The sequence below is a fragment of the Macrobrachium nipponense genome, chromosome 3, assembly GCF_015104395.2.
Source record: "Macrobrachium nipponense isolate FS-2020 chromosome 3, ASM1510439v2, whole genome shotgun sequence".
NCBI classification, from domain to species: Eukaryota; Metazoa; Arthropoda; class Malacostraca; order Decapoda; family Palaemonidae; genus Macrobrachium; species Macrobrachium nipponense.
Genome location: NC_087202.1, coordinates 132,386,050 through 132,411,322, shown reverse-complemented (window position 1 = coordinate 132,411,322; position 25,273 = coordinate 132,386,050). Strand labels below are relative to the sequence as shown.

General features: G+C 41.9%; 1 protein-coding gene across 3 annotated transcripts in view; it reads right to left on the bottom strand.

Annotated features, from left to right (window-relative positions):
* Nucleotides 1-21,687, bottom strand: part of LOC135222060 (eukaryotic translation initiation factor 4 gamma 3-like) — a 198,015-nt gene extending 176,328 nt beyond the window's left edge. For all 3 annotated transcript variants that reach the window (XM_064260204.1, XM_064260207.1, XM_064260206.1), the window contains exon 1: nt 21,566-21,687. In XM_064260204.1, coding sequence (XP_064116274.1) covers nt 21,566-21,568 — 3 coding nt within the window. In that variant the 5' untranslated portion in view covers nt 21,569-21,687. The remainder of the gene's footprint in view (nt 1-21,565) is intronic.
* Between the last annotated feature and the right edge of the window lie 3,586 nt (nt 21,688-25,273).

Sequence of the window (25,273 nt, the reverse complement as noted above, 5' to 3'; positions counted from 1 at the left end):
TCTTAAGATTTTTGACGATTTTCCTGCTTACAGCGATTTTCGGCTAGTGGAGCATCTCAAGAACAGAACCCCCATCGTAAGCAGGAGACTGCCAATACAATCAAGTGAAATTACTATCATATACAAGACTAAATGAAACAGTTTTTATGAGAATAATTTATATTTCCTCTGTAAAGGCAGTCCCATTGTTGGTAGGGGCTCCATTCCGACGGCTTGATGATAAGCAGAAATCGGTGAAAACTGATAATTGGCGATTTGTGGTAGTACCGATAACTGGATTTTGGCACAGATAACCAGTTAATGGCGACTCTGTTAGGCGTATTGGCACCATAACTCTATTATCAACGGTGATAACCAGATCACCAATAACAAGAGTCCATCGATAACCGGGAACTGCCTGTATTTGGCATATGTTTCCTTGGCTTATATGGTCCCTCTTAATATCAGTATTTTTCAATCATTCTTTATAGATAATATAGTACCAGAAAATTATGCATAAATGTTAACTAATTAAATAAAATACAGTGGCCCCCGTACTCGCGTTCTCAACATTCGCGGACTCACGCATTCACAGATTTCTCTATGGCCCACATCTACCCATTATTCAAGGGATATTCACATATTTGTGGTATTTTTCTATGAGAAATATCCACAAATTTCTGCTTTTTTATCAATTTCATTATAAAATGCACTTTTTTATAATAAAACTATTAAAAAAAAACAGGTATAAAAACTTTTGGTGGGTTTTTTTGAGTTTCAACTAACAAAATGGGCAGTTTGAAGTGTTTTTTTAGAGGTTTCAACTTTCTGCGGATTCCATCCAGCTATTCACGGTGTGTGTGTGTGTGTGTGTGTTAAGAGGGCAGGAGGGGTCTGGTACACATCCCCTGTGAATGAGGGGGGAGCACTGTACAGTGTTCTCACTTTTATGCAGGAAAAGATTACAAACCCTACTGCAGAAATGCTAAAATCCCCTAAAATTGCTTGTAACTGCAAATACACAGTACCCCTTAAACTAACAAGCTTACAGCTGTCTATTTTAACATTTCACTTCTTAACTTGATAGTTCAAACAAAAATATACCTTAAATTATTATACTAAAACAATTTAATTTAACTTAAAACAAAATTACACCCCAAACCATCACCTCAAAACATGCTAGGTCAGCTTAAACAATACCCTTTTACAACTGTTACTCTTAGGCATACATATATGCCCATAAAATACTTATAAAAATAATTAATTCATTTTAAAATACAGTGGGACCTCAGTTCTGTACAAAAACCAAAATGTATGGAAATCAAAATGAAATTTTCATTATAAAATCAATACAGTATTCTAATACTTACCTGAACACCTGAATTAGCCCTGGTCACTGACCAGCCCAAACTATATCCCCACAGAATTACCCTTAATTGGGTAATTTTTTAGCTGCCAGCGCTACCAACGCTGCAGGTAAACCCCATCTACTGAATTACCTGTACTACCGTTGGCAACGCTGTTGCCAGGACCAGCTGGCAGAGCACTCTCCCTTCAATTGCATTAATCACTATCCATTGAAGAAGGGAGGAGGGTGGGAGTCATTCAGGTAAGTATTATAATATTAGTTTTATAATGAAAACTTCATATTGCAATACACCACCTGAACACCTGAATTAGCCCGATTAACAACATTTAAAAGGAAGTGGGATCAATCTTATCCAGCCCAACCTCTTCACAGATCATGCACAGGTAACACAGTTTCACCCACAATGTATTTTAACTCGCACGTATACATTCTCAGTTCTTTTAGATGAGATTGCCAGCAGAGAAAGTACCCTGTGTCAGTCTCGTCAGTCAGGTCTCATCTCTGTCTAGATGACCTCCCATGGGGTATTCAATACCTTGCATGTGTGGACGGAAAAAAGGAGCCTCCCATGTGGCTGCTAAGCCTCTCATGTATGGAGGGGGAGCTGCCTGCGCAGGTCCTTCGGGTTTCGTGTTGATCACTGCAGGTGAAGAGTGCACACCAGAACCACCGTTGTCGTTCATCCAAGCTATCTGCCAACCTATTTCTTAATACTAATGTGAACAGTCAATGGAAAAACAAAAACAGAGAAAAAACTCTCACTCAAGCTAAATGAACTAAAGTAATAACCTCATCTCTATCCACTAATGCTCAATGTGAGAACTCACCGCACTACCGCACTGGCAGCCACGAAAGGGCCTGGCGAGTAATCCCCCGTTGAAGGGAATTGAATGTCCTTCAGGTAGAATGACGTGAAGACTGAGGCCGACTTCCAGGTTACTGCTTTCAAAATCGATGATACCGAATACTAGTTCCTTAGGAAAGCCGAAGAGGTAGCTATTCCCCTAATGGAATGCACTCTTGGGCATGAATTGCTGCTGCCAGGATCGGCAAAAGAGTTACCTGAAGCCTGAGTAATAACTTCTCGTAAGAAAAAACAAACTGTGTTCTTTGAAATGTGCTCTAGAGGGGTTTCCTGGTGAAACAAATAACATTTGTGGATGCAGCAAGAGCTATTCTGTGCATGCCAAATATGCCTTTAGTGCACAAACCGAACAAATGCACATTTCTAGATCGTCACCTCCCACAAACTCCTCAAGAGAGGAGACTTCAACTTGGTGACAAACTCTGGTAAATACGAAAGACAGCTATCCTTACCTGAGAACGATACTGTTCTAGATACTGCCTATATCTCCCTCACTCTCTTCGCTGTAGCAAGCAAAACCAACAACAACACTTTCTGAGTTAGATCTCTCAGCAATAATTCCTCTAACGGTTCAAAACTCAAAGACCTCAACATACTTAAGACTTCTGCTAAATCCCAAAAGGGGCCAGAAGCGGAATCATTGGGCACTCAATTTTGAAAGACCTTAGGAGGCCGTGCAATACCCTGCTGTTAGACAATTCCGGAAGATGAAAATGATATTGTTAAACTACAATAAAGTTTTGTACATACTTACCTGGCAGATATATACTTAGCTATAGTCTCCGACGTTCCCGACAGAATTTCAAATCTCGCGGCACACGCGACAGGTAGGTCAGGTGGTCTACCTTACCCGCCGCTGGGTGGCGGATGTACGAACCACTCCCGTAAGCTTGTCAGATTTTTCTCTTCCACCTGTCTCCTGAGGGGAGGCTGGGTGGCCATTAATCGTATATATCTGCCAGGTAAGTATGTACAAAACTTTATTGTAGTTTAACAATATCATTTTTGTACATGAACTTCCCTGACAGAGTATATACTTAGCTGATTGGCACCCTTGGTGGAGGGAAGAGACAGCTCAATAATACAGGTAAGACGGGAAACAACTATGTTTGTAGGATATAAAAACCTTGGTTCTCACCTTTTTCAGGATGAAGACTTCATAGATACTATCTCTGAGTCTGCATTGCCTGGAGAGCTACAGCTAGGACGTGACCTGATGCTGAAAGACTCTCGGATCTACCACTGGGATATGTGATCCCCTATTGTGGTAGAATCAAGTCGGATGCTGTTAGAGGGACCTTGTCCGCTTACCTAAACAGATCCTTACCACTACCTCTGCAAGGAGCCAAAACCCACCAGACCACCTAACCAAAATACAAAGGGTTAATATTACGACAAAAAGAGGTGCCTCCTGCAACCTCTTTCAGCAACCAAAAAAACAACAATATAAAATATAGGGTAACATATAAAAAAATTTTACACAGGATAAGTTTCAGCTCCCTGCCCCAGACACCGAATCGCCGATACGAAAGGACCCAAGGCGAAGCATTGATCATATGTGATTTTTACATCACGTAGGTAGTGGTTTGCGAAAACCGATTGGCATCTCCAAAAAGTCGCCTCCATCAAGTTCCGCACAGACATATTTTTCTGAATGCAAGCGAAGTTGCGATGGCTCTCACCTCGTTGAGCTTTCACTTCAGTAGTCTAAAATGATTCTTTCCTTACAGGCAACATGTGCCTCTGTAATAAGGCTTCTCAGAAAAAAGGAAAGAGCATTCTTCGACATGGGGCCGAGTGGGGTCCTTTACGGAGCACCAAAGTACATCTTGATTAGCCTTAAGTTGTTCCTTCCTCTTAAGGAAATACTTCATAATTTCTCATAGGGCAAGAGTTCTTTCAGGCTCTTCCCCTACTAGAAAAGATAAACTACGAACTTCAAAGCTCTGGGCCAAGGGCGTGATGGGTTTTCATTCTTTGCAAGGAAACTTGGAAGAAAACGAAACATACCATAGAATCTTCCTTAAACCCTACATGCCTCAATAGCTTGGAGATCACTCACTCTTTTAGCTGTAGCTAGGGCCAAAAGGAAGATAGCCTTCTTCGTCAAGTCCTTGAAAGAGGCTAAGCCAGGAGGTTCGAATCTAGACGATCCAAGGAATTGTAGGACTACGTCTAGATTCCAGTTCGGTACTACATGAGGACGCTTAATGGTTTCAAATGATCTAATAGATCATGCAGGTCCTTATCATCGGATATATTTAAGCCTCTATGCCGAAATACCGCCGCCACATACTGCGGTATCCCTTAATAGTTGACACAACCAGATGACATTGCTTCTTTTGAGGAAAATAAGGAAATCCGCAATTTGGGTCACAGAGGTACTGGAAGAGGAAATGTTCTTCCTCTTGCACCAACGTCTGAAGACATCCCACTTTGACTGGTATACACGCAAGGTGGAAGGTCTCCTCGCTCTTGCGATTGCTTTATGCAGCTGCTGCTGAAAAGCCTTTCGCTCTGACCAAACTTTGGACAGTCTGAAACCAGTCCAGACTGAGAAGCGAGGAGAATTTTTGTGGTAACCTGTCGAAGTGGGGTTGTCTGGAGTAGATCGCTCCTTAGCGGGAGCGATCTTGGGAAGGTCCACCAACCATTCCAGTACCTCTGTGAACCATTCTTGGGCCGGCCAAAAAGGGAGCGATTAAGGTCATTCTCGTTGAATCGGACTCTACGAACTTCTTGATAGTTAGCCCCAGGATCTTGAAGGGGGGGGAAACGCGTTGACGTCGAGTCCGTTCCAGTCTAGAAAGAAGAGCATCTATTGTACTGCCTCTGGATCCGATATCGGAGAGCAGTAAGGATCCAGCCTCTTGTTCTTTGACGTGGCAAAGAGGTCTATGTGTGGCCTGCCCCATAACCTTCAGGCTCTGGCATACATCCAGATGAAGGGTCCACTCTGTGGGAAGGACCTGATCTTTCCTGCTGAGGAGATCTGCTCTTACATTCCTTTCTCCCTGCACGAACCTGGTGAGAAGCTTGATTCCTCTTTCTTCTGCCCACAGAAGAAGGTCTCTTGCTGTCTCGTACAGGGAGAAGGAATGCGTCCCCCCCTGTTTCCTGATGTATGCCAGAGCTGTAGTGTTGTCCGCGTTGACCTGCACTACCGATCTTCTGACTTTGGGCTCGAAAGCCTTCAGAGCCAACCACACAGCCATCAACTCCTTTCTGTTTGATGTGCCAGGCTACCTGGTCCCCCACCCAGGTACCTGACACTTCGTTGGTTCCCAGAGTTTTGCACCCCACCCCATGTCCGACGCGTCGGAGAACAACACCAGGTTGGGGGTCTGTGATTGAAGAGACAGTCCCTTCGCAAAGAGGTTGGGATCGTGTCCCCACCATAAGAGATGTTTCTTGATGTCCTGGGATTAGCGACAAGGGAGAACGTCAAATCCTGAGAACGACGACTTCAATTCCGATGAAGAAAGAATTGGAGCGGTCTCAGGTGCAACCTTCCTAGGGAAACGAATTGCTCCAGAGAGGAGAGTGTCCCCAGCAGACTCATCCACTCCCTCACTGTGCATACTTCTTTCCCTAAGAAGGTTGTTACTCTCTCGAATCCTCGGGCTATCCTTTCCTGCGAGGGAAAAGCCCGAAAACTCAGAGAGTTCATCTGTATCCCGAGATACACACACTCTTGCTCGGGGGAATTAGTGATGACTCTTGAAATTGACGAGAAGTCCCAAGCCTTCGTCAATTCTAAAGTTACTTGTAAGTCCTTCAAACAACGATATTCTGAATTGGCCCTTATTAGGCCAATCGTCGAGGTACATGGATATCCTCACCCCTTTCAAATGAAGCCATTGAGCCACATTCCTCAAATCCCCGTGAACACTTGAGGGGCCGTCGAGAGGCCGAAACACAGAGCCCTGAACTGAAAAATTTTCCCCCCCATCATGAATCTGAGAACTTCCTCGAGGGAAGGATGGATCCGGTACGTGGAAGTAAGCGTCCTGAAAATCCAAGGAAACCATCCAGTCCCCTGGACGAAGCGCTGCCAGCACTGATGAAGGCGTTTCCATCGTGAAACTTCTTCTTTTCTACGAAGAAGTTCAGGGCGCTTACATCCAACACCGGTCTCCATCCCCCTGAGGACTTCGGAACTAGGAAAAAGGCGGTTGTAGAAGCCCGATGAATGATGGTCTGTCACTAGTTCGATAGCCCCCTTCTCCAGCATCTGATCTACTGCCTAGATGGAGAGCTTGATTCATGATGGGGTCTCTGTACCTGGCCGTCAGTTCCCTTGGGATGGTCGTCAAGGGAGGTCTTTCGACGAAAGGGATGAGGTAACCTCTCCTCAAAAATAGAAAGGGTCCAAGGATCCGCCCCTTTTTGGGCCCAGACTTCTGCAAACTCTAAGAGTCTGGCGCCCACCGTTGTTTGAAGGACTTGCAAGTTATTTGGGGGCTTTAACAGACTTGGCGAAAGTCTTACCCTTCTTGAAGTTTACGACCTCTAACGTAGAGGTTTCTTGATGAAGATGCCCCTCGAAAGGGTTCTTGAACACTTGCCTTTTCCTTCTTAGCCTTGGTAGGGAAGGAAGGGCGAGGTTTTTCTTGCCGACTGTGCCAAAAAGGTCCTGGGTGGCTTTGGCCGAAAGTGACCCGAAAAATGTCCTGCACTCGATGTTTCGGGAACAACTGAGTAGACAGAGGAGCAATCAGCAAAGAAGACCTCTGAGCATGGGAGACCGACTTCGTTAAGAAGGAACAGTAAACCGACCTCTTCTTCACGATGCCTGCCCCATAAAGGGAGGCGATTTCACTCGCTCCGTCTCTTACTGACTTGTCCATACAAGACAAAAAACACACATAAGATCATCTGGTGAAAATTGACTCTGGCACTTCAATTTCTTGGCTAGGACTCCCAACGACCAATCAAGGAAGTTAAATACTTCTAGCACTCTAACATACCTTTGAGCAAATGATCCAATTCGTTCATTGCCCAAGTCGTCTTAGCAGAGTTAAGGGCAAGTTCTCCTTGTCGAATCTACCAGTGCCGAAAAATCCGAATCAGCCGAAGACGGTAGACCCAATCCTAAGGGCTCTCCTGTTTCGTACCAGAAACCCAGCGCGTCCTGATACTTCGAAGGAGGAAAAGCGAACATCGTTTTCCCCGCTTCTTCTTTGGAAGCCATCCAGGAACCAAAACTCCTCAGTGCCTTCTTCATAGAAAGAGTTGCTTCATCCTCACACAAGAAGAACTCTTCGCTGTCTTCGCCGTTGAAAAAAGTGAGTGAGGAGAAGGAGGAAGCCGTAGGCGTAAGGGAATCCCCAAAAACTTGTAAAAGTAGCTCTGTAAGCTTCTTGTAAGAAGAGACAGCAGCAGAAGTGTTCGGTTCCTCATCCGAACCTTCTAGGACGTCTTGTCGAGGCGAGCGCGGAAGATCCTTAGGTGACGAAGGGATCCTAGCAGGAGTTGAGCGAGAGGTTGGAGAACGCCCTCTCTTAGAAGAGTTCACATCCACTGGAGAACGATGAGAAGATCTGGGAAAGTATACGATGAGACTCCCTCTTCGAGGTATACGGAAATCTCAGCCGAAGGAGAGGTAGGGCTCCTACTCCGAGAATTCTCGGAAACATCCGCAGGGCGCTTACGAGGGAGGCGAGCGCCTACTATACTCTATGCACCTTCCTATCCGAGCGGCTGCCAGGAGAAGAGCGCCTATCGAGAGCAGAGCGCTTGCGCGGCTCTCCATACCTGTCCAGTTTTGCGTACGATCAACGGAAGTTCGACTGGAAGGCGAAATGCGCCTACTAGGAGAAGGCTGCTTGCGAGACTCTTGACGTTATAACAAGAGGGTAACATTCAGGAGAAGGGCGCTCAAAACTAACGAGCGGCCCTACTTGGAGAAGGGCGCTTCCGGGATTCTGGTGCTACCCAAGATACAAACGGTCAGGGAGAAGTGCGCCTAGAAGCGGGAGAGCGCCTACACGGAGAAGGGCGCTTGAAAGACTCTTGTTTGTCTGCCCTTAGGAGAATAATCAGGAGTATGACGCCTTAAAGAGACGAGCGCCTACTAGGAGAGCTATGTGCAGTAGGCTCTTGGCGCCTACCTTGCGGGGAGCGGCTAACAGTAGGGCCGTCTATCATGCACACGATCCTACCAGACTCTAGATGCCTGTCAGGAGAGAAGTCACGATCCGATACTCGAGGAGAGTGACATCTGGAAGAAGAACGCCTACTTGTATAAGGGCGCCTTCTATAATCTTGAGGCTGCTGAGGAGAAGGTCTCACGCGAGGGAGTTGAGAAATCGCGTGATGAGCAGGTGCAGTGCGCTTACCGGAAGCGGGAATCCAATCTGGAGAAAAAACTTCTTTCTTCATAGAGCGTCCTACCGATGTTTGGCGCCTTGAAATTGAAAGAGAGCCAGGCGAGCGAGGGCGCTCACGCGAGTGGGGCGCTCCCGCGAGCGAGGGCGCTCACAAGCGAGCCCCCACCTTCATACGAAACCTCCCCATATGAAGGAGAACGATCCTCTGAAGAGCGGCGCCTAGATCTCTTGATCGGAAGAGAAACGTCCGTTCTTCCTACGTGATCTAACTGCTAGAGAGTCTGCTAGCGCCGTGATCTGAGCTTGAAGTCCCGCGAGTACTCTCGTAGGAGAATCTTCTAATTCTTCCTCGGAAGCAGGCGCCGAGTGCGGAGCGCGAGAAGAAGAACGATCACAGGATTTCTTGTGTTTTCTTCGCCTCCACCGACGAATTCTTCCGGGAAAACCTCCGGACTAGAAGCCAAAGGACCTGGCAGGGAGCCTTCCAAGCCCTCTTCAACGGCGCGACGCATCCGGGGAGTTTCCAACCTCTCTTCGGAGAGGGAGACGACGAAGAGGAGAAGCATTGCGTAGGAGCTCCTTCTTGTAGCGATCCGAGGCAGCCTGGGAGCGTACTTCAGGATCTGCCGAGGGGACGCCTGACCGGTGGGGGCTCTCCCTAGCCCTCCTGCGGCTTTCGACTTTCCTACTCCACTGGAACTGGGAGTCTGGAAGAGGTCTAGGCCTAGAGGGCACTAAGGAGCCGGGTTCAGACGCACCCTCCACAACACTGGGGACACTGCACTGATCACTAACACTCTCCTTACCTTCCAACTGACGAATCTTCTGATCCATCAGAAACGATTCTTGGTCTTTCAGAGCTGCCGCCTCCGAAGGCGAATCTCCGGCTTCGGTGCGGGGAGCCGGGGCTGCAACTTGGGAAGAAGGTTCTAATTCTACGTTAGTACTATTAGGATCCACATCCAACTCACTCATTCTAGATCTGCTAGAACTTCTAGAGAAGCCTTACGCACTCTATCACGTTCCAACTTCCTAACATAAGAAGAGAGAGCCTTATATTCTTCTTCATTCAATCCCTTACATTCACTACAAGGGTTAGCAAACGCACAATCATTCCCCCTGCATTTCCATGCAAACCGTGTGGGGGTCTACCGAAGCTTTCGGCAACCTCACCTTACATCCTTCATTCACGCAAACCTAAACAACACCGAAGTTTTAAACTACCGATTCTAGATCAGACATCGTTAAAGAAAATCAAACTCAAAATCAAACCGGTCCACAATCAGCGTATGCCAAGCCAAACAAAGCGAATACGTCACCAAAAGAAGTCCAAATTAACTCCAGGCAAGCGAGAATCGAAAAACTATCGAGAGGAACCGACAACAGTTGTTATCGTTCCCCCTTTTTTTTTTTTTTTTTTTTTTTTTTTTTTTTTTACCGCGACAGAGAAAAATCTGGCAAGCTTACGGAGTGGTTCGTACATCCGCACCCAGCGGCGGGTAAGGTAGACACCTGACTACCTGTCGCGTGTGCCGCGAGATTTGAAATTCTGTCGGGAACGTCGGAGACTATAGCTAAGTATATATCTGTCAGGGAAGTTCATGTACAAAAACGGAAAGTACTACTCAGCATAGACCTATATCATTATTGTCGAGTGGGACAACTTCTTATGCTTCCTGAGGAATACCTGAAGTATTAACCCGAAGGGGGGAAAGGCGTACACCTTGAGGCAAAAAGGGGCTATAAGAGTCATTTTAGTCCTCGTGCTGTTTCTTAGCTTGCATAATACCTGATGTACAGTAGGGCCTCGTTAATCACGGGGGATAGGGCCCAGAACCCCCCCCGTGATAAGTAAATACCCGTGTTATCCTGGTACCCCCCCCTGAAAATTGCTTTAAACCGCCTACTTTAATAATTAACCCACCCAAGACCACTATTTCAATGTTTATAGCTGCCTACTTTAGTTCAAGCACCAAATATTTCTTCAACTATCACCTTAAACTAAATTCAAGACAGTTTCAAAGTTATTCTTGCCTATCTTCAATTTCCCCTGCATCAGATCAGCAAACAAAATTATAATTATCTAACAATTCCTTCTATTTTCACGATTTGGCTGCTGCACCAAACTAAAAGTACATAGTATATCTATTTTGTGAATGAACATATTTATGATAAAAAAACATGATTTACTGTAATGATTACAGCACCCAACTATAATATTAATGTATAAACAACAAAATACAGCAATAAAAATCGTTTTGTCTTTTGTTTATATTTAGAATCAGCTGATGGACGTTTATTACCGAAAGAATTATTTAGGAAAACAATTTAAGTTGCTAAAAGAAACTAATTTATTAATGGAATTATTATTATTATTAACTTTGTACATAATAGTTTATGATATTATGATACAGTAATTCATACTTCATTGAGAGAGAGAGAGAGAGAGAGAGAGAGAGAGAGAGAGAGAGAGAGAGAGAGAGAGAGAGAGAGCAGCTTGTGACGAGAGTAACTTGAATAGCTTGAGATAGCAGCTTAGGACGAGAATACCTTGAGATTAGGCGTGTAATGTCTACTTCATTTGAGAGAGAGAAGCAGAGAGAGAGAGAGAGATAGAGAGACTGAGAGAGAGAGAGAGCAGCTCTGTGCGAGAGTAATTGAATTATGCTTGAATATATGCAGCTTATGGAGCGAGAATGCACCTTGAGAGAGGGTCAGCTTGGGAGAGTACTGTTGACTATCTTTAGCTCGAGAATAATGAAATTTTTATTTTAAATATTTATGATGATAGAAATGAAACATGGATAGTGATAAGATATTTCTCTTGTATACTGTTATAATATGTGATCAATCATGGAGTCAACTATAAAAGTTGTATTGAAGCACAGTTCGTAAATCAACAGAAAGAATAAAAATATGGCAACACATTTTTTTTTCTTCTGGGACCATATTGTTTATTTGATTACGATAATAATAGATCAGTATTATAGTTTTTTTTCTGTAAGTGATGAGAGAGAAATGGAGAAGAGAGAGAGAGAGAGAGAGGACGAGAGAGGAGAGAGAGAAGAGAGGAGAGAGAGAGAGAGAGAGAGAGAGAGAGAGAGAGATATTTTGCTATTTACATTCATAGTATTTGAAAATTTGTGAATGAGTTTTATTCTAAAAATGCGTTTAGTCATGAAAAGAAGAAGAAAACAGTAATTAGCGAATCTTGCTGTGATAAAATTCGTGATTTCGTTAATTTTCCGGAATATATGTAGCATTTGGGCTTCACAAAAAAAGTAAGTAAAGTGATTTATGACAGAGTTTAGAGGATATGTACTTACGTAAAAATACATCGGTACTTTGCAGAACGGTGACGTCACGGTGGTCATATGTATTTTTTTTGTGAATGAATATACATTTATGATAAAAAATAGTTACTGTACTGCTTAGAGTACCACACTGTAATATTAATGTAATCACATCAGAATAAAGTAATCATTGTTCATTGTACACTGTAAACATGTAAAGTGTATTTTTGTCTTTTGAAAAATGGATTCCCCAAGGAATTATTCCTTGAAGAGGCTTTTTATTATGAAGATATGCTAATAATAGATAAGATTTGCATTTTATTATGAATATATGACAATAATATATAAGGTAAAAATGGTTTTATTACGTTTACGCTTCGTCGCTGATTGCAAACAACATACGGTAATTCGTTTGTATGACTGCAGTGTTCAGAGAAGATTACGTTATACCAAAACAATAATGAAGTTCGAATTGAAAATTTATGTTTTCCTAAATGTTATTACTACTGTAATTAAACTACTACTATTAACATTTCTAAAAGGTTAAGAATGACAAAGGTGCTGTGAAGTGTAACTCAATGTTTACATTTCTGCTGGCCGCTCAACTACAAGTTGATGTCAATGACGTGGAATTATTCCATGAATAGGCTATATATTATGAAGATATGCCAATAATATATAAGGTGAGAATGGTTTTATTACCTTTATTGTCAGTTAATATCATAATGTGAATCTGTTCATGCATTTGTTGGTTATCGGAACTGGACGAGGCTTAGCCTCCCACCGACAAGCCCGCAATGCTGTGATTCATACCAGCGATATATAGACTGAGAAGTGGTCCAAGAAAAAACCCGTGATTAACTGAATCCGTGATTGCTGATCCGTGACTAAGCGAGGCCCCACTGTATTAACCCGAAAGGGGGAAAGGCGTACACCTTGAGGTTGTCCCACGAGTGGAGCATCATATCTGTCCCACAAGACATGGGATCCAACTCTGAAAACTGTGTTAGCGCCTCTTCTACCACTCTCAACTCGCAGCAATTGATCGATTCCTCTTGATCCGGATCCTTCCAAAGACCCTTGGCCTGAGTTACCTCTAAGGTTGCACCCCAAACTTGATCCGAGGCATCTGTGTACAGATGACGTCCGGAATCGGGAGGAGCAGACTTACACGGGCAGTCAGATGAGATTCTTCTGACCACCACCGAAGATCCTCTAGGCAGGAATCGTCTTCTATTCACTTTCTCCCACTTGGGAAAAGTTCTCTACAACACTAAGGATTTCTTCCTCCAAAAACGTCTCCTTATCAGTATCCTAAGGTCGGAGAGGAGTGGGCCGAGAGACAGAACGAACATCCAAATTACCCGATTGAAAAGAGTGGGAACTCATCGATTCCCTGTACCTGGAATCTTGACCTGCAATACCCTGAAGAATTCCTGCACCAACCACAATCAGTTGTGAAAGATCACTCTCTCCTAAGCGAGTCGACGCAGCTCGTGGAGTTGTTGCACTGCCAATAACTGGGTGTGTCAAATCCGAAACAAGGCTACCGGAGGTGGTCCCACCCCCCATTTGGGAAACATTCGCATGGATCTCCTTACCCCCAATGACTAACGAGGACACAATTGGTGCATAAAACACAGCTGACATAAGCAAACTGGGTTCCAATGGAACTGAGGTTGAAGTACCTACATTTAACCCCCCCAAATACCCTGTGCCAACACCCCCCAGAGCGATACCGCTTGTACCTGAATGAACCATAATACCAGAGAAGCCGCAATACCTGAACCAATAAAACAACCCAATGTGCTATTCAGATGGGGAATTGGGAAGGAGGAGGATCCACCCACTAGGCTCGAATTGACAGGTGCGCTAAAGGAGAGGGATCCGCCTACTGGATCCGATGCGCCTCCCCCTGCTTAACAATCTCCAGACAAGCAGGAAAAGGAACCCCCGCAGCTCGCAGACCCAAGACAGCAACAGATGAAGCGCTCGTTACACTCAACTCTAGGGCATGACTCCTCCCTAAATCTGAAAAATCATGCTTTAATCTGACATATTGCCTAACTGCCCCTTTGCAGAAACCTCCACTTCTGAACGCGGAAAACCAGAAGATCACCTCCAGAAGGACACCTCCAGAAGCAAACCAAACGGAGGGGCCTGCCGGCAGACTGACAAAGTAATTAAGTATGCCCCGAAAGAGGAGAGTGAGGAAGAATTAGAGAAGTAGATCATGTTGACAAGGTGTGAAGGGAAACATTAGGGATAGAAGGAAAAACAGATGTAAGAAAACCTGGAGAGGAAGAAGAGGCCATTCTTTTAAGTGAAAGAAAATAGTATATAGATTCCCCTTCCCCCCTAATAATCCTGAAACACATCACCTGAAAACTCAGGGAAATTCTTAATGACATGATTCCGAATGTCCGAGAAACCTAAGTGATAACACTGTCTAACCAGTAATCTATAATTTTTAGACAAACCTACAATGTTATCATTATTTCGGTCAAATTAAATGTCAACTCATCAAAAAGGACTACCACCAGTCCCTAATCTGTACTAGATCCAGCTGGAAAAGAAACCTTGGAGGGAGGGAGGAAGAAGTGATGGCATCAAAACCTTCTCCAACAGGCCCCGCCTCAGACAACTTACTGGATGACTCATGGTCCTTGTCCTTCAGAAAACTCGAAGAGAGAAACAGATCTTCCATAGGATCCAAGGGCAATCCTGTAAAAGCAGCCAAACCTGAACCCGAAAGCCACTGCTCTTGCAACTTTTCATCCTTAAAATCTACACTAAGATCCCTGACAGTCTTGGTCTCGCCTATTACTGAATCACCCTTTTTACTTACACTTTTGGGGGAAAGGGGGAATTCTGCTGCTGACACTGCCTGCTCCGTGCCAGGGGGGACGGCGGATCCTGCCCTCTGGGCTTGCAGTTCCCCATAACCCCCAGCTCCTATTACTATCCCTATCCTGGTTTAATTTTGTCATTAAATCCGCAAAAAGACTAGTCATACTTGATGACAACCTATCTTCTAATTTCTTAAACAATACTGACTAAATTCTCTCTTTCCACTTTCCTAGGTTCTGTCACCCTACATTTGTTCTTTGAAGCTAGATCCTTCCTATGTTTTAAATAGCTCTCCATCTGGTCAAATGACAAGTCCTTACACTCCTGACATCTCTGTTTGACCCCACATTGTACCTTCCTACAACTAAGGCACAGTGAATGTCTGTCATGCTTTAGGGCAGTTCTTGCAGGCAAAACAAGATCGATGCGCTGCCCCATTGCCGCTGCAAGGTTGTTCCGGAGGCGTAGCAGATGAAGATGACTTCGAAGGTACAGCTGGGGAAGTTTCTCTCTGAGGTGTGTCCATGGTTAGCAAAGTCCAAAATGCCTTAGTCAAGTCCAAAATCTAACAGAGGTCCAAATCGTATCCAAAATGTAATCCAAGATTCACCATCTGAAAAATGGAGGCCAAATCCGTGAGGGGCGGGCTAACAGACCAAAATTTTCACTTGAACTAAGATGCGTCCTAACGCTTGAGCGAAAAGAAGCAATTGAAGGGAGAGCGCTCTGCCAGCTGTCCTGGCAACAGAGTTGCTAATGGCAGTACAAGTAACTCAGTAGACGGGGTTTCTGCAGCGTTGGTACCACTGGCAGTTAAGAAATTACCCAATTATGGGTAATTCTGTGGGGTAAAAACAATTAATGAATTCCATATCTCCAAAAATATAAACAAAAAATAAAACTTATAGGGAATAAATACAGTTTTACATACAGAAAACAATGAGAAATAAATATAAATGACTAATGACATGCATAAATAAACATTTAACATCACTCTTACCTTTATGGAAAACAAACTGTTAGCATATGGAAGACAGAGAGGAAGGGAGAGGGAGGAGGAGAGGATAATTGTTTGGAGGGGGAATCTCCCTCCAGAAGGACTTCAGGTATCAAGGTCCTATCTGGGGTTACTTTTCATCATTTTTGACTAGCACTATCTGAGGTTACTTCCCCTCTTCGTTTTTTACTGGCACTAAGACCAGCTTGAGTTTCTAGACCCGTCGCACAACAAAACTGTTATCAGGTTCGGTTGTTCATAGCAAATCAGGTGTATCTGGTTGTATGCAGTTACAAAACAAGTAATAGGTACAATGTTCCTTGTTCAACATACTACTTCTTCAGTAAAATAGTAAATAAATAATTCACATTAAAAAGAGCGAGTAACAGTAAAAAAAACATTTTAAAAAGCGTTCAGTGCTTCCAGTGAACCCGTTCTGGGGATGTTTGTGTGTTCGTGGCTTTAAGTGCGGTTCGCAAACCGGAACAAAAATTTTTTTGAACATCTGGTTCGTAAGATGATTTGTTTGTGAGCTGAGCTGAGGTATCACTGTATGTATCTATAAAATATCTAATACAAATTAAATAAATCTGTCATACAGAATATTTGGCAACTAATCAAGTTACCCCTATACTGTATACATAATATTAACAGTTTTCTCTCATAGTATGGAAGTCATAAAACATTTTAAATTATGACTAATATGCTTTTTTTATAACAACAGTTTATTCAAATTACATACTGTATTTTATCACATTGTGTTCGTGACTAAATACAGATATTTATAAAAATAATTTACATTGTACTTACAAATATATTAATGGTCTATTAACCCCTGAAACGCCTATTGGACGTAATATATGTTGACTAAAATTGTCTGTCAGGTGCTGATTGGATGTAAGGTACGTCGACTACAGAAAGTTTTTTTAAATATTCACAGAAAAATAGTTATAGGTCTAGTTTGCGAAAAATTTTAAATCACGTGCCTTGAGGAATGCTGGCAGTTCATGGATCACGCTGTTGTTTTGTTTACAAGCGTTACCCAGGCGTGCATGCGCAAATTTCTTTCTTCTTGCACTAAAATGCATCAGCGACACATCTCAAAAATTCTTTCGTCACTTTGTCGTAATTTTTGCACCATTTTAAATTAGCAGTTACAGAGTTTTATATATAAAAATGTGTGCAATTTCATATAGAATAAAACAAAAAACAACCCATGGTTGTAGCTTTTATCAGTTTTGACATATTTTCATATAAATAAATCACGATAAGTGCCAAATTTTCAACCTTCAGTCAACTTTGACTCGACCGAAATGGTCGAAAAACACAATTGTAAGCTAAAACTCTTACATTCTAGTAATATTCAATCATTTCCTTCATTTTGCAACAAATTGGAAGTCTCTAGCACAATAGTATTTCGATTTATGGTGAATTTTTGAAAAAAACTTTTTCCTTACGTCTGCGGTGTAACACTGCCAAAAAAATAAAATTCTGTTGTCAGTTTGTCGTAATGTTTGCACCGTTTTATATTAGCCTTTACACAAAGTTTTATATATGAAAAAGTGTGCAATTTCATGTAGAATACAACAAAAAATAACCCATGGTTGTAGCTTTTATCAGTTTTGAAATATTTTCATATAAATAACGATGTGCCAAAATTTCAACCATCGGTCAACTCTGACTCGACCGAAATGGTCGAAAAACGCAATTGTAAGCTAAAACTCTTACAATCTAGTAATATTCAATCATTTACCTTCATTTTGAAATAAATTGGAAAACTCTAGCACAATATTTTGATTTATGGTGAATTTTTGAAAAACACTTTTTTCCTTACATCCGGGCGTGGTAACTCTGCCGAAAATATCAGAAATTCTTTTGTCAGTTTGTCGTAATGTTTGCACCGTTTTATTTTAGCAGTTACATGAAGTTTTATATATATATGAAAATGTACACAATTGCATGTAGAATACAATAAAAAGTAACTCATAGTTGTAGCTTTTATCAGTTTTGAAACATTTTCATATAAATCACTATAAATAGAAAAAATTTGACCGTCAGTCAACTTTAACTCAACCAAAATGGTCGAAAACTGCAATTTTAAGCTAAAACACTTGCAGTCATTCAATCAATTACCTTCATTTTGCAACAAACGGGAAGTCTCTAGCACAATATATTGATTTATGGTGAATTTTTGAAAAAAACTTTCTTACGTCTACGCATTACAAATTCATGCACCATTTTGTGATAATATTTTGTGTTGCTTTGATCGTTTTACAATTTGTTATATACCAAAATCATCGCAATTTAGTGTGCAATACAAGGAAAATAAATAAACTTGTTAGCTTTAACCGTTTTGCTCACAGCGCAATTTGTATACAATTATATATGAAATTTTTTTTTCGCGCTGTCGTATATTCCAACATTTATATATGATAATGATATTTTTTGAGCCAAAAATGAACTCTTAATCTTAAAAAATAAGCATGCTGTGATTTAAAAAAAAACTTTTTTCCGCTTCGGCGCTAACTCCCAACGCCGCCAGCATATGAGAGACACTGGTAAATAGCGGCTCGGCGTTTAAGGGTTAAGCTCATTCCAGGCTAGCCAGGGACTGAGTATATTAATAGGTCTCTCTCTCTCTCTCTCTCTCTCTCTCTCTCTCTCTCTCTCTCTCTCATGAGTAATGGTGATGCAAGATGTATGTAGGTATTTGAAATTATATTACTGTAAAGTTTTTTATAATAAAGAATGTTTTACATTATTTAGAATTAGTGTATATATTTTTAATATTGTACAAATGCTCTATCATAAAAAAACTTTACAGCAATGTCACTTCAAATATATCTTACTTTACCCTTAGTAGAGAGAGAGAGAGAGAGAGAGAGAGAGAGAGAGAGAGAGAGAGAGAGAGAGAGAGAGAGAGAGAGAGAGAGAATCATACATCTATTTTGCTCAGTATGAGGCCCAACCTGGAATGAGCTTAATAGATACATAACTGCACCATAACTATGCTGTAAATAATTTTTATCATAAAAATCAGTATGTATTTAGATACAAACACAACATGAAAAAATACAGTAATTTGTGTATACATGGTGTTGCTTGAAAAAAAAATAGCTTAAAAAAATAGTCATAATTTTTGAGATATGGTCCATGGAAAAACTCCACAAATTTGTGAAAGTTCCCTGTGGAAAAGTGAATTATTTGTTCCACAAGATTCTGCGACAAAGTGAACAGTGGAAATGTGAAATGCATAAAACAAGGGGGAGCACCTCAGGCTTTGAACTTAATCCGTTCCAGAAGGCTGGTCCAAATGCGATTTGTTTGAAATATGAAACAAACATCCCCTTAAGAAATAAAGGGAATCAGGATCATTTGTTCCAGGTTCCAGCCAACCCAAAAAGTCCCCCTTTTCAATTTTTGTTCTGTTATGGTGTTCATAAGCTACAGTAAGAGTGTAAAGTAATAAAATAGTACATTATATGAAGTAAAATTTTCGAAAAAATTTCTTTCTGTGTATAATTTACAAAATGTTTGGTGAAAATGGTGCACAGCTGGCTAGGGGATGGAGGAAGGAGAGATGGGAACCCTTTGAGGGAACCGAAATGGTCGCAGTAGGCAACAGTTAACAAAATCAAGTTTATATTCACATTTTACAAGGATAATCAAAGGAATTGATAGTGTGTCCAATTGTGTCTGTGAGAGAGCGTAGACATGACAATTTTGCAAACAAATAAGTAAAGAATGCATGAAGATGAATAAGAGATTAAGTAACTTTTCACAAGGAAGACGTTTGAACAAACAATCCGAGGCACACAGAAGCTCAATGCTGCACTAGTGTTTATTATGGAGCAGAGTTATTTTTACAGCAGTGAAAAATTGTAAAAAGCAATTGTCACTCGATAGGTATATTTTACCGTAACAGAAAGAAATAATTTGGGCAAATTGAATGTAAGTGAAAGAAACAGATAAGTGAAAGACATGGGCGAATAATCATCCCAACCCAGCTGATAAGTCAGTAGGAAGCAGACCTCCTTCTCCCACCCATAACCCACCACCATTACTTCTCTCTATTTTCTCACTAAGCTCACCGAACATTGTCTCCAGTAAGACTTCTTTTATTCTTTATTACTGTATCGCATTTGATTCTTTTCGTCTTTTATCATAGTTAAATTTACAGTGTTCCCCCGTATTCACGGGGGATGCGTACCAGACCCCCCCCCCCCCCCCCCAATGAATAGAATCTGCAAATAGTTGGAACCCCTATATAAACGCTAAAAATGGCCTATTTTGGTGGGTGAAACTCAAGAAAAACCCACTAAAAATTTTATACCTGGTTTTTTTAAGTTTTATCATAAAAAGTGCATTTTATGGTGAACTTGATAAAAAAAACCAGGAATTTCTGGATATTTCTCATAAAAGATACATACCGCGAATAGGCGTATTTCCCGCGAATAATGGGTAGATGTGGTCCAGAGAGAAATCTGCGAATCCGTGGGTCGGCGAATCGGGAGAACGTGAATACGGGGGGCCCACTGTATCATGAAATAACATTTAATTTTTTTATGTGAATTGGTATGTAGCTTTTGTGCACATATAGTTAAGATTTTATACTGTCTCTTCTTCTCTCTTTAACAATATCACGATGCCTAATAACTGAAAAATCACCCATTCATTATTCCTCAAAATTATAAATGCTCCCTCCCCCTATCTCAAGTTAGCTGTGCATCATACTTTGCTCAACGTTTATGCTAAATTTCAATGTAAAAGGCTTTATTCCTTCAATTTATGTTTTATTTAATATATCACAAAACTATACACTCACTCAGCGCACTGAACACTTGCTCAAATATGACTTTTTTTTTAGTTTTACTGTGACTGTATTGCATTTGACTGTTTTCATATGTTATCATTATGTTAAATGTATTGTAAAATTCCCTTTTTTATGTTAATTGTTATTGCTTTTACATACATACAGTCATACTTGAACTCTCTTCTCCTTCTCTCCCCAAGATCAATTCTTCCTCGTCCAGTCTCGAGTCAGCTGCAAATGACATCACCCGCTGTGTCATGTGATTTTGTACATCTTTTAAGCTAAATTTTATATTGAAATCCTTTATTCTTTTATTTATTTTGTTGCATATCATCATCAGTTAATTATATATGTTAAATACAGTTTTTCTTGTAGGATGCAGTAGGCCGTCAAATACAAGTAGTATAGGCAGTACAGTACTTGGTTATCGGCAGACTCAATTATGGGCAATTCGGTTTCATAGCGAATGTCTAGCGCCATAAAATCGGTGATCTATGGCGCCATAATGGACCAAATTCTGGTTTCCGGTGCCAATAATAGAGTTATGGTGCCATAACATACCTAACAGAGGCGCCATAATGGCGTTTATGGCACAGATATATCGCCACTATGACGCCATAAATCGCAGAGTATTGATCAAATGCCGGGTTTCACTTATCTGCAAAAGCAACCCCCCCCCCCCCCCCCCCCCTTCTTGGAAACAGAACCCCTGCCAATAACCGGGGACTGCCTCCGTATAAACAAGGCAATCAGTCAATTTGAAGTACGAGTATTTGTTCGATAAACGATACAAAATTTTCTGGAAAATTTTGTTAAAAAAATGGAACGTTCAACAAATGAGGTGCTATTGTGATATGAAAATACAGTAAGTAGTGAATATTTCTCTATTACAAATTGAGTGAATAGTCAAATTTTCAGTGAATACTGTGGATTCATATGTTCCATTCAAAAGTCCCCAACTAGGTGAAGCCGTGATTCAAGAACCACAAATAGGCGGGGTCCCCTGTATCTTCAAAGGATTTCACTGACTATCTGACAAAGAGCACAAAACAGAAAAAACAACTTACCATATGCTGTGAGTGTGCAAGGGTGACTTGCCGTGGTTGTCCAGTTGAATGCAAATGTGGAGGAGCATTTGGTCCTCCATGGTGTGGGTAAAACTGACCCTGCGAATCAATATAAAAGAACAAACATGAGAATTACATCAACATCAAAAGGTATAAAAATAAATTTTTACCATAAAAATATCTTAATTACAATTTTTTAAAATTCAAAATTTTAAAGTATGTAATATGTGTATGCCCTTGCTGATCTTTTCTCCATAGCGAATAAGGATATAGTAAGGTAAAAATTCATGAGTCCTATTCTACTTAACATCATTTGTGCATAACTACAGTAATTTTTTACTATCGCACAATAGTTGAAATGCAAGCAAAACTACTTTTGTTATCGGATTTGGTTGTTCATAGCAAATCAGCTGTTTACACAATAAGTATAACATTACTAACGACACTTTTAGCATTCTCTTTTACTTTTTTAACTTAACTAGAAGGTGGGATAGATAAAGAGATGGAGGAAAAGGGGTTAGCCTAACTAGAAAATTGGATAGATAAAGAGGAGTAAAAAAGGTTAGCCTACTGTAATTTGGTCTCAAAAATTGAACTTGCATGTTACCGAGATACATGATCAAATTGTTTTTTAAGGGTAAAAATTTGGGGGTCACATGATATGCAAGATCGTGTTATACTAGTATATACGGTATACAAGCTATAGCTTTCATAAACTGAGTAGTATCCCATTGTATCTAGTACTTTAGCTGTATACTAAAGTGGGAGTGCCCCAGATCCCAAGCCGTTCCCTCACTCAGCACTCCACACAAGACACACAATAACTATCCAGACTGCCAACCTCTCAAGCCTGAGACCTAGTACACTCTCCCTAAGGAGCAAAGAACTGTCTCTCATGTCTCTCAGGAAACAGTCTGTAACTCCACTGTCCATTGTAGGTTGCATAACTTGAACATACAAAATGGTCTGCCTGTAGTTTTCACCTCTGTTCCAAAGGGTTCCCTCAAACAGGACCTGTCAGTCACCTCTCACTCTGCCCTCACCCTCCTCCATCAGGTACATGATGTGCCACTCAACTCAGATGGAGCTCCTCTACACCACCTCCTGGAACAGACACTGGACCCAGGACAAACGTGTCCATGGTCCTATGTGCCAGGAATGCTGAGGTATAAAGGCCATGAAGGTAAATTCTCTCCTCGAACTCTTGTCATTATCATCTGGAAGAGTTGGTGACTCTTCCAGTGGGTCACCTTCAGCCAAATGCCTGGATTTTGTTGGCCTCCACCCTTACTGGGGGCGTTTCCCCCTTCCATGCAGTGGTGTATGCCCTGGTGATCACCTCCCTGAGCCAGGAGACCTTTTTTTAACCTCATGAACCACAGGTCCAGGTATGCAGGGTTTCTGCATCTTCAAAACAAACTCCAGAACAAACTCAAAGGACAAGGAGGTCCACCTCTCCATTTGGAAGAGATTGTGGAGTTCCCCCATCATCTTGGTTGATGAGCCAGAAGACCATCTGAAAGGGTTTGTAAGGAAGGTCTCTTACTCACTAGGATCCATGTTACATCCTGCTCAGGGGCTTTGACTTCTCTAAGGGGCTTGCTTGTTTGAATCCACCAACAGCTCTTAGGATGCCAACAGGTCTATCCCTTCAGTCAGTCTGAATATCTGTAAGAGCTGCTCTGTATCCCATCACAGCCACTACAGAGAAGTTCTCTTCCCGCTGTAGGTAAACAAAGAAGCCTGCCACAGTTTGCGAAGAGACCCTGAACAGAGAATAACCCCTTTGATGGCACAAATCACAGAAGACAGCTGGCTTTCATATGCAGATTCCCGCAGATAACGGTAGGGAGACAGAGATTGCCACTGCAGTACCTCTTAAAAAGCCACTACATTTGAAGCCATAAAAGGAACACCAATGTCACCTGTGGGCCCTGCGATGTCAATAGCCAATTTATCACCTTTCTCCATTGACTGAACGGGAGAAAGACACAAACAACCATACTGTCCAATGGATGAAGGTGTCCTGCATCGCTACTCCTGAGTCTGGAACCGGAGAGCAGTTTAGTGGGAGTTTGGCATTTTGAGTTATGGCAAACAGGTCAATTGTCACTGTTCCACAATACTAGGAAACTGTCTGCTACTTACTTCCTAGTGTAGGGACCACTCCATCCCCATGATCTGATCTTTCCTGTTTAGTTGATTGGACACATTTCTTTTCCCAAGAATGTGCCTCACTGTCAGGTCCAGCTCCACTTCCTCCAACCAGCTGTTCAATTTCACCACCAGTGCACAGGGTTCTGGCGATATCCCTCCCTGCTTGATGGTGTAGGCCATCACATAAACAAGCACTACATGACCATACCATTACAGTGCTGCTCCTCTTCACAACCAGTAGTACTTAAATGCCAACCCCGTGGAATTCATCAAGGAGTTTGATGTGTTCTTTGCTTTCCTTGATCCCCCAGTTCCCAGAAATACACCTGTTAAGGTGTACTTCCAAACCCATTTGGGAGGTATCTGAGAATACCATCATCTCTGGAGGTGGCTTGGTAAGTGGTACTCCTTGATGCTGATTGTGGGAGTCCAACCACTACTTAAGGTTTCATCTAGCTTCCTCTGTCACCAGAATCTGTTGGTGAGGAGAGACTTCTCTGGCTGTTGTCAACACTTCTTTAGCTGCCACTTCAGGGACTGAAGGTAGAACCTCCCTCTGGGTATCAACTCCTCCAGGGAAACCAGGTGCCCTATTAGCACTTACCACTGCCTTGCCAGTTGGATGGGCTCTGCCATAAACCCCAGTGCAATCAATTGCAGTTTCTGTCCACGTCAGGGCTGGGTAGGCTCTCATGATCACTGTGTTCAGCCATATTTCCGGATAATTCATGGCTCATTTTGGCACCAGGTCTGATTTGTCCAGGTTCATAATCACTCCCAGTTCCTAGCACAGTGCCCAGACCTTGTCTCTGTCCTCTTCAACTTCTAGATCCACAGCACCCATGTGGCTGTAGAACCCAAGACTGTTCCTCCACCTCTTTGATCACCCACACCTTCTAACCTCTACATGGAGGGCCTTGCACTTCACCAATTTGGTTTTCCATGATGGCAACAGAATTCGTTGTGGTGACAGAGGTGGAGGTTTTCTTCATGAGGACTGTGACTGTCCCTCCTCTGCCACACAGTTCTGCCACACCACCCATTGCTCTACTAGACATCCTCCCACTTGTAGCAGAAGTGTGTTTGTGTGTTCTCATTTGGAGCCCCTTGTTCCAGTCCTATTTCTATCATAGGCAAAAAAGTGATGAAATCACAAAAAGGGTACTAACGCTCAGCCATATGAGACAGATACGTATGGAGATCAGGGGATACAAAGGAACAGGTAGACCATAAGCCTTTATTCCACAACCTAATAAATTATGATGAAAGCAAAAAGTAGAAGTAGGTGTCTTATCTCGGTCAGTATAGTGCCATTATAATATGCACAATGCTAACCATACCTGAAGAGATAGACAATGGCACTTCTTCAAGGAATACAATTTGAAGACACAGCAAATGTATCCACTCAGAAGTGCGATCATATAAACAAAATGTTTCATGTAGGTAAATTTTTTTTTTCTCTGTTGTTGAGAGTAATACAGGGCAACCTCATTCTGACTGTTGCTGTTGTGGAGGCTGAAAATCAGATGATCTTGCATAATTTTCACAACA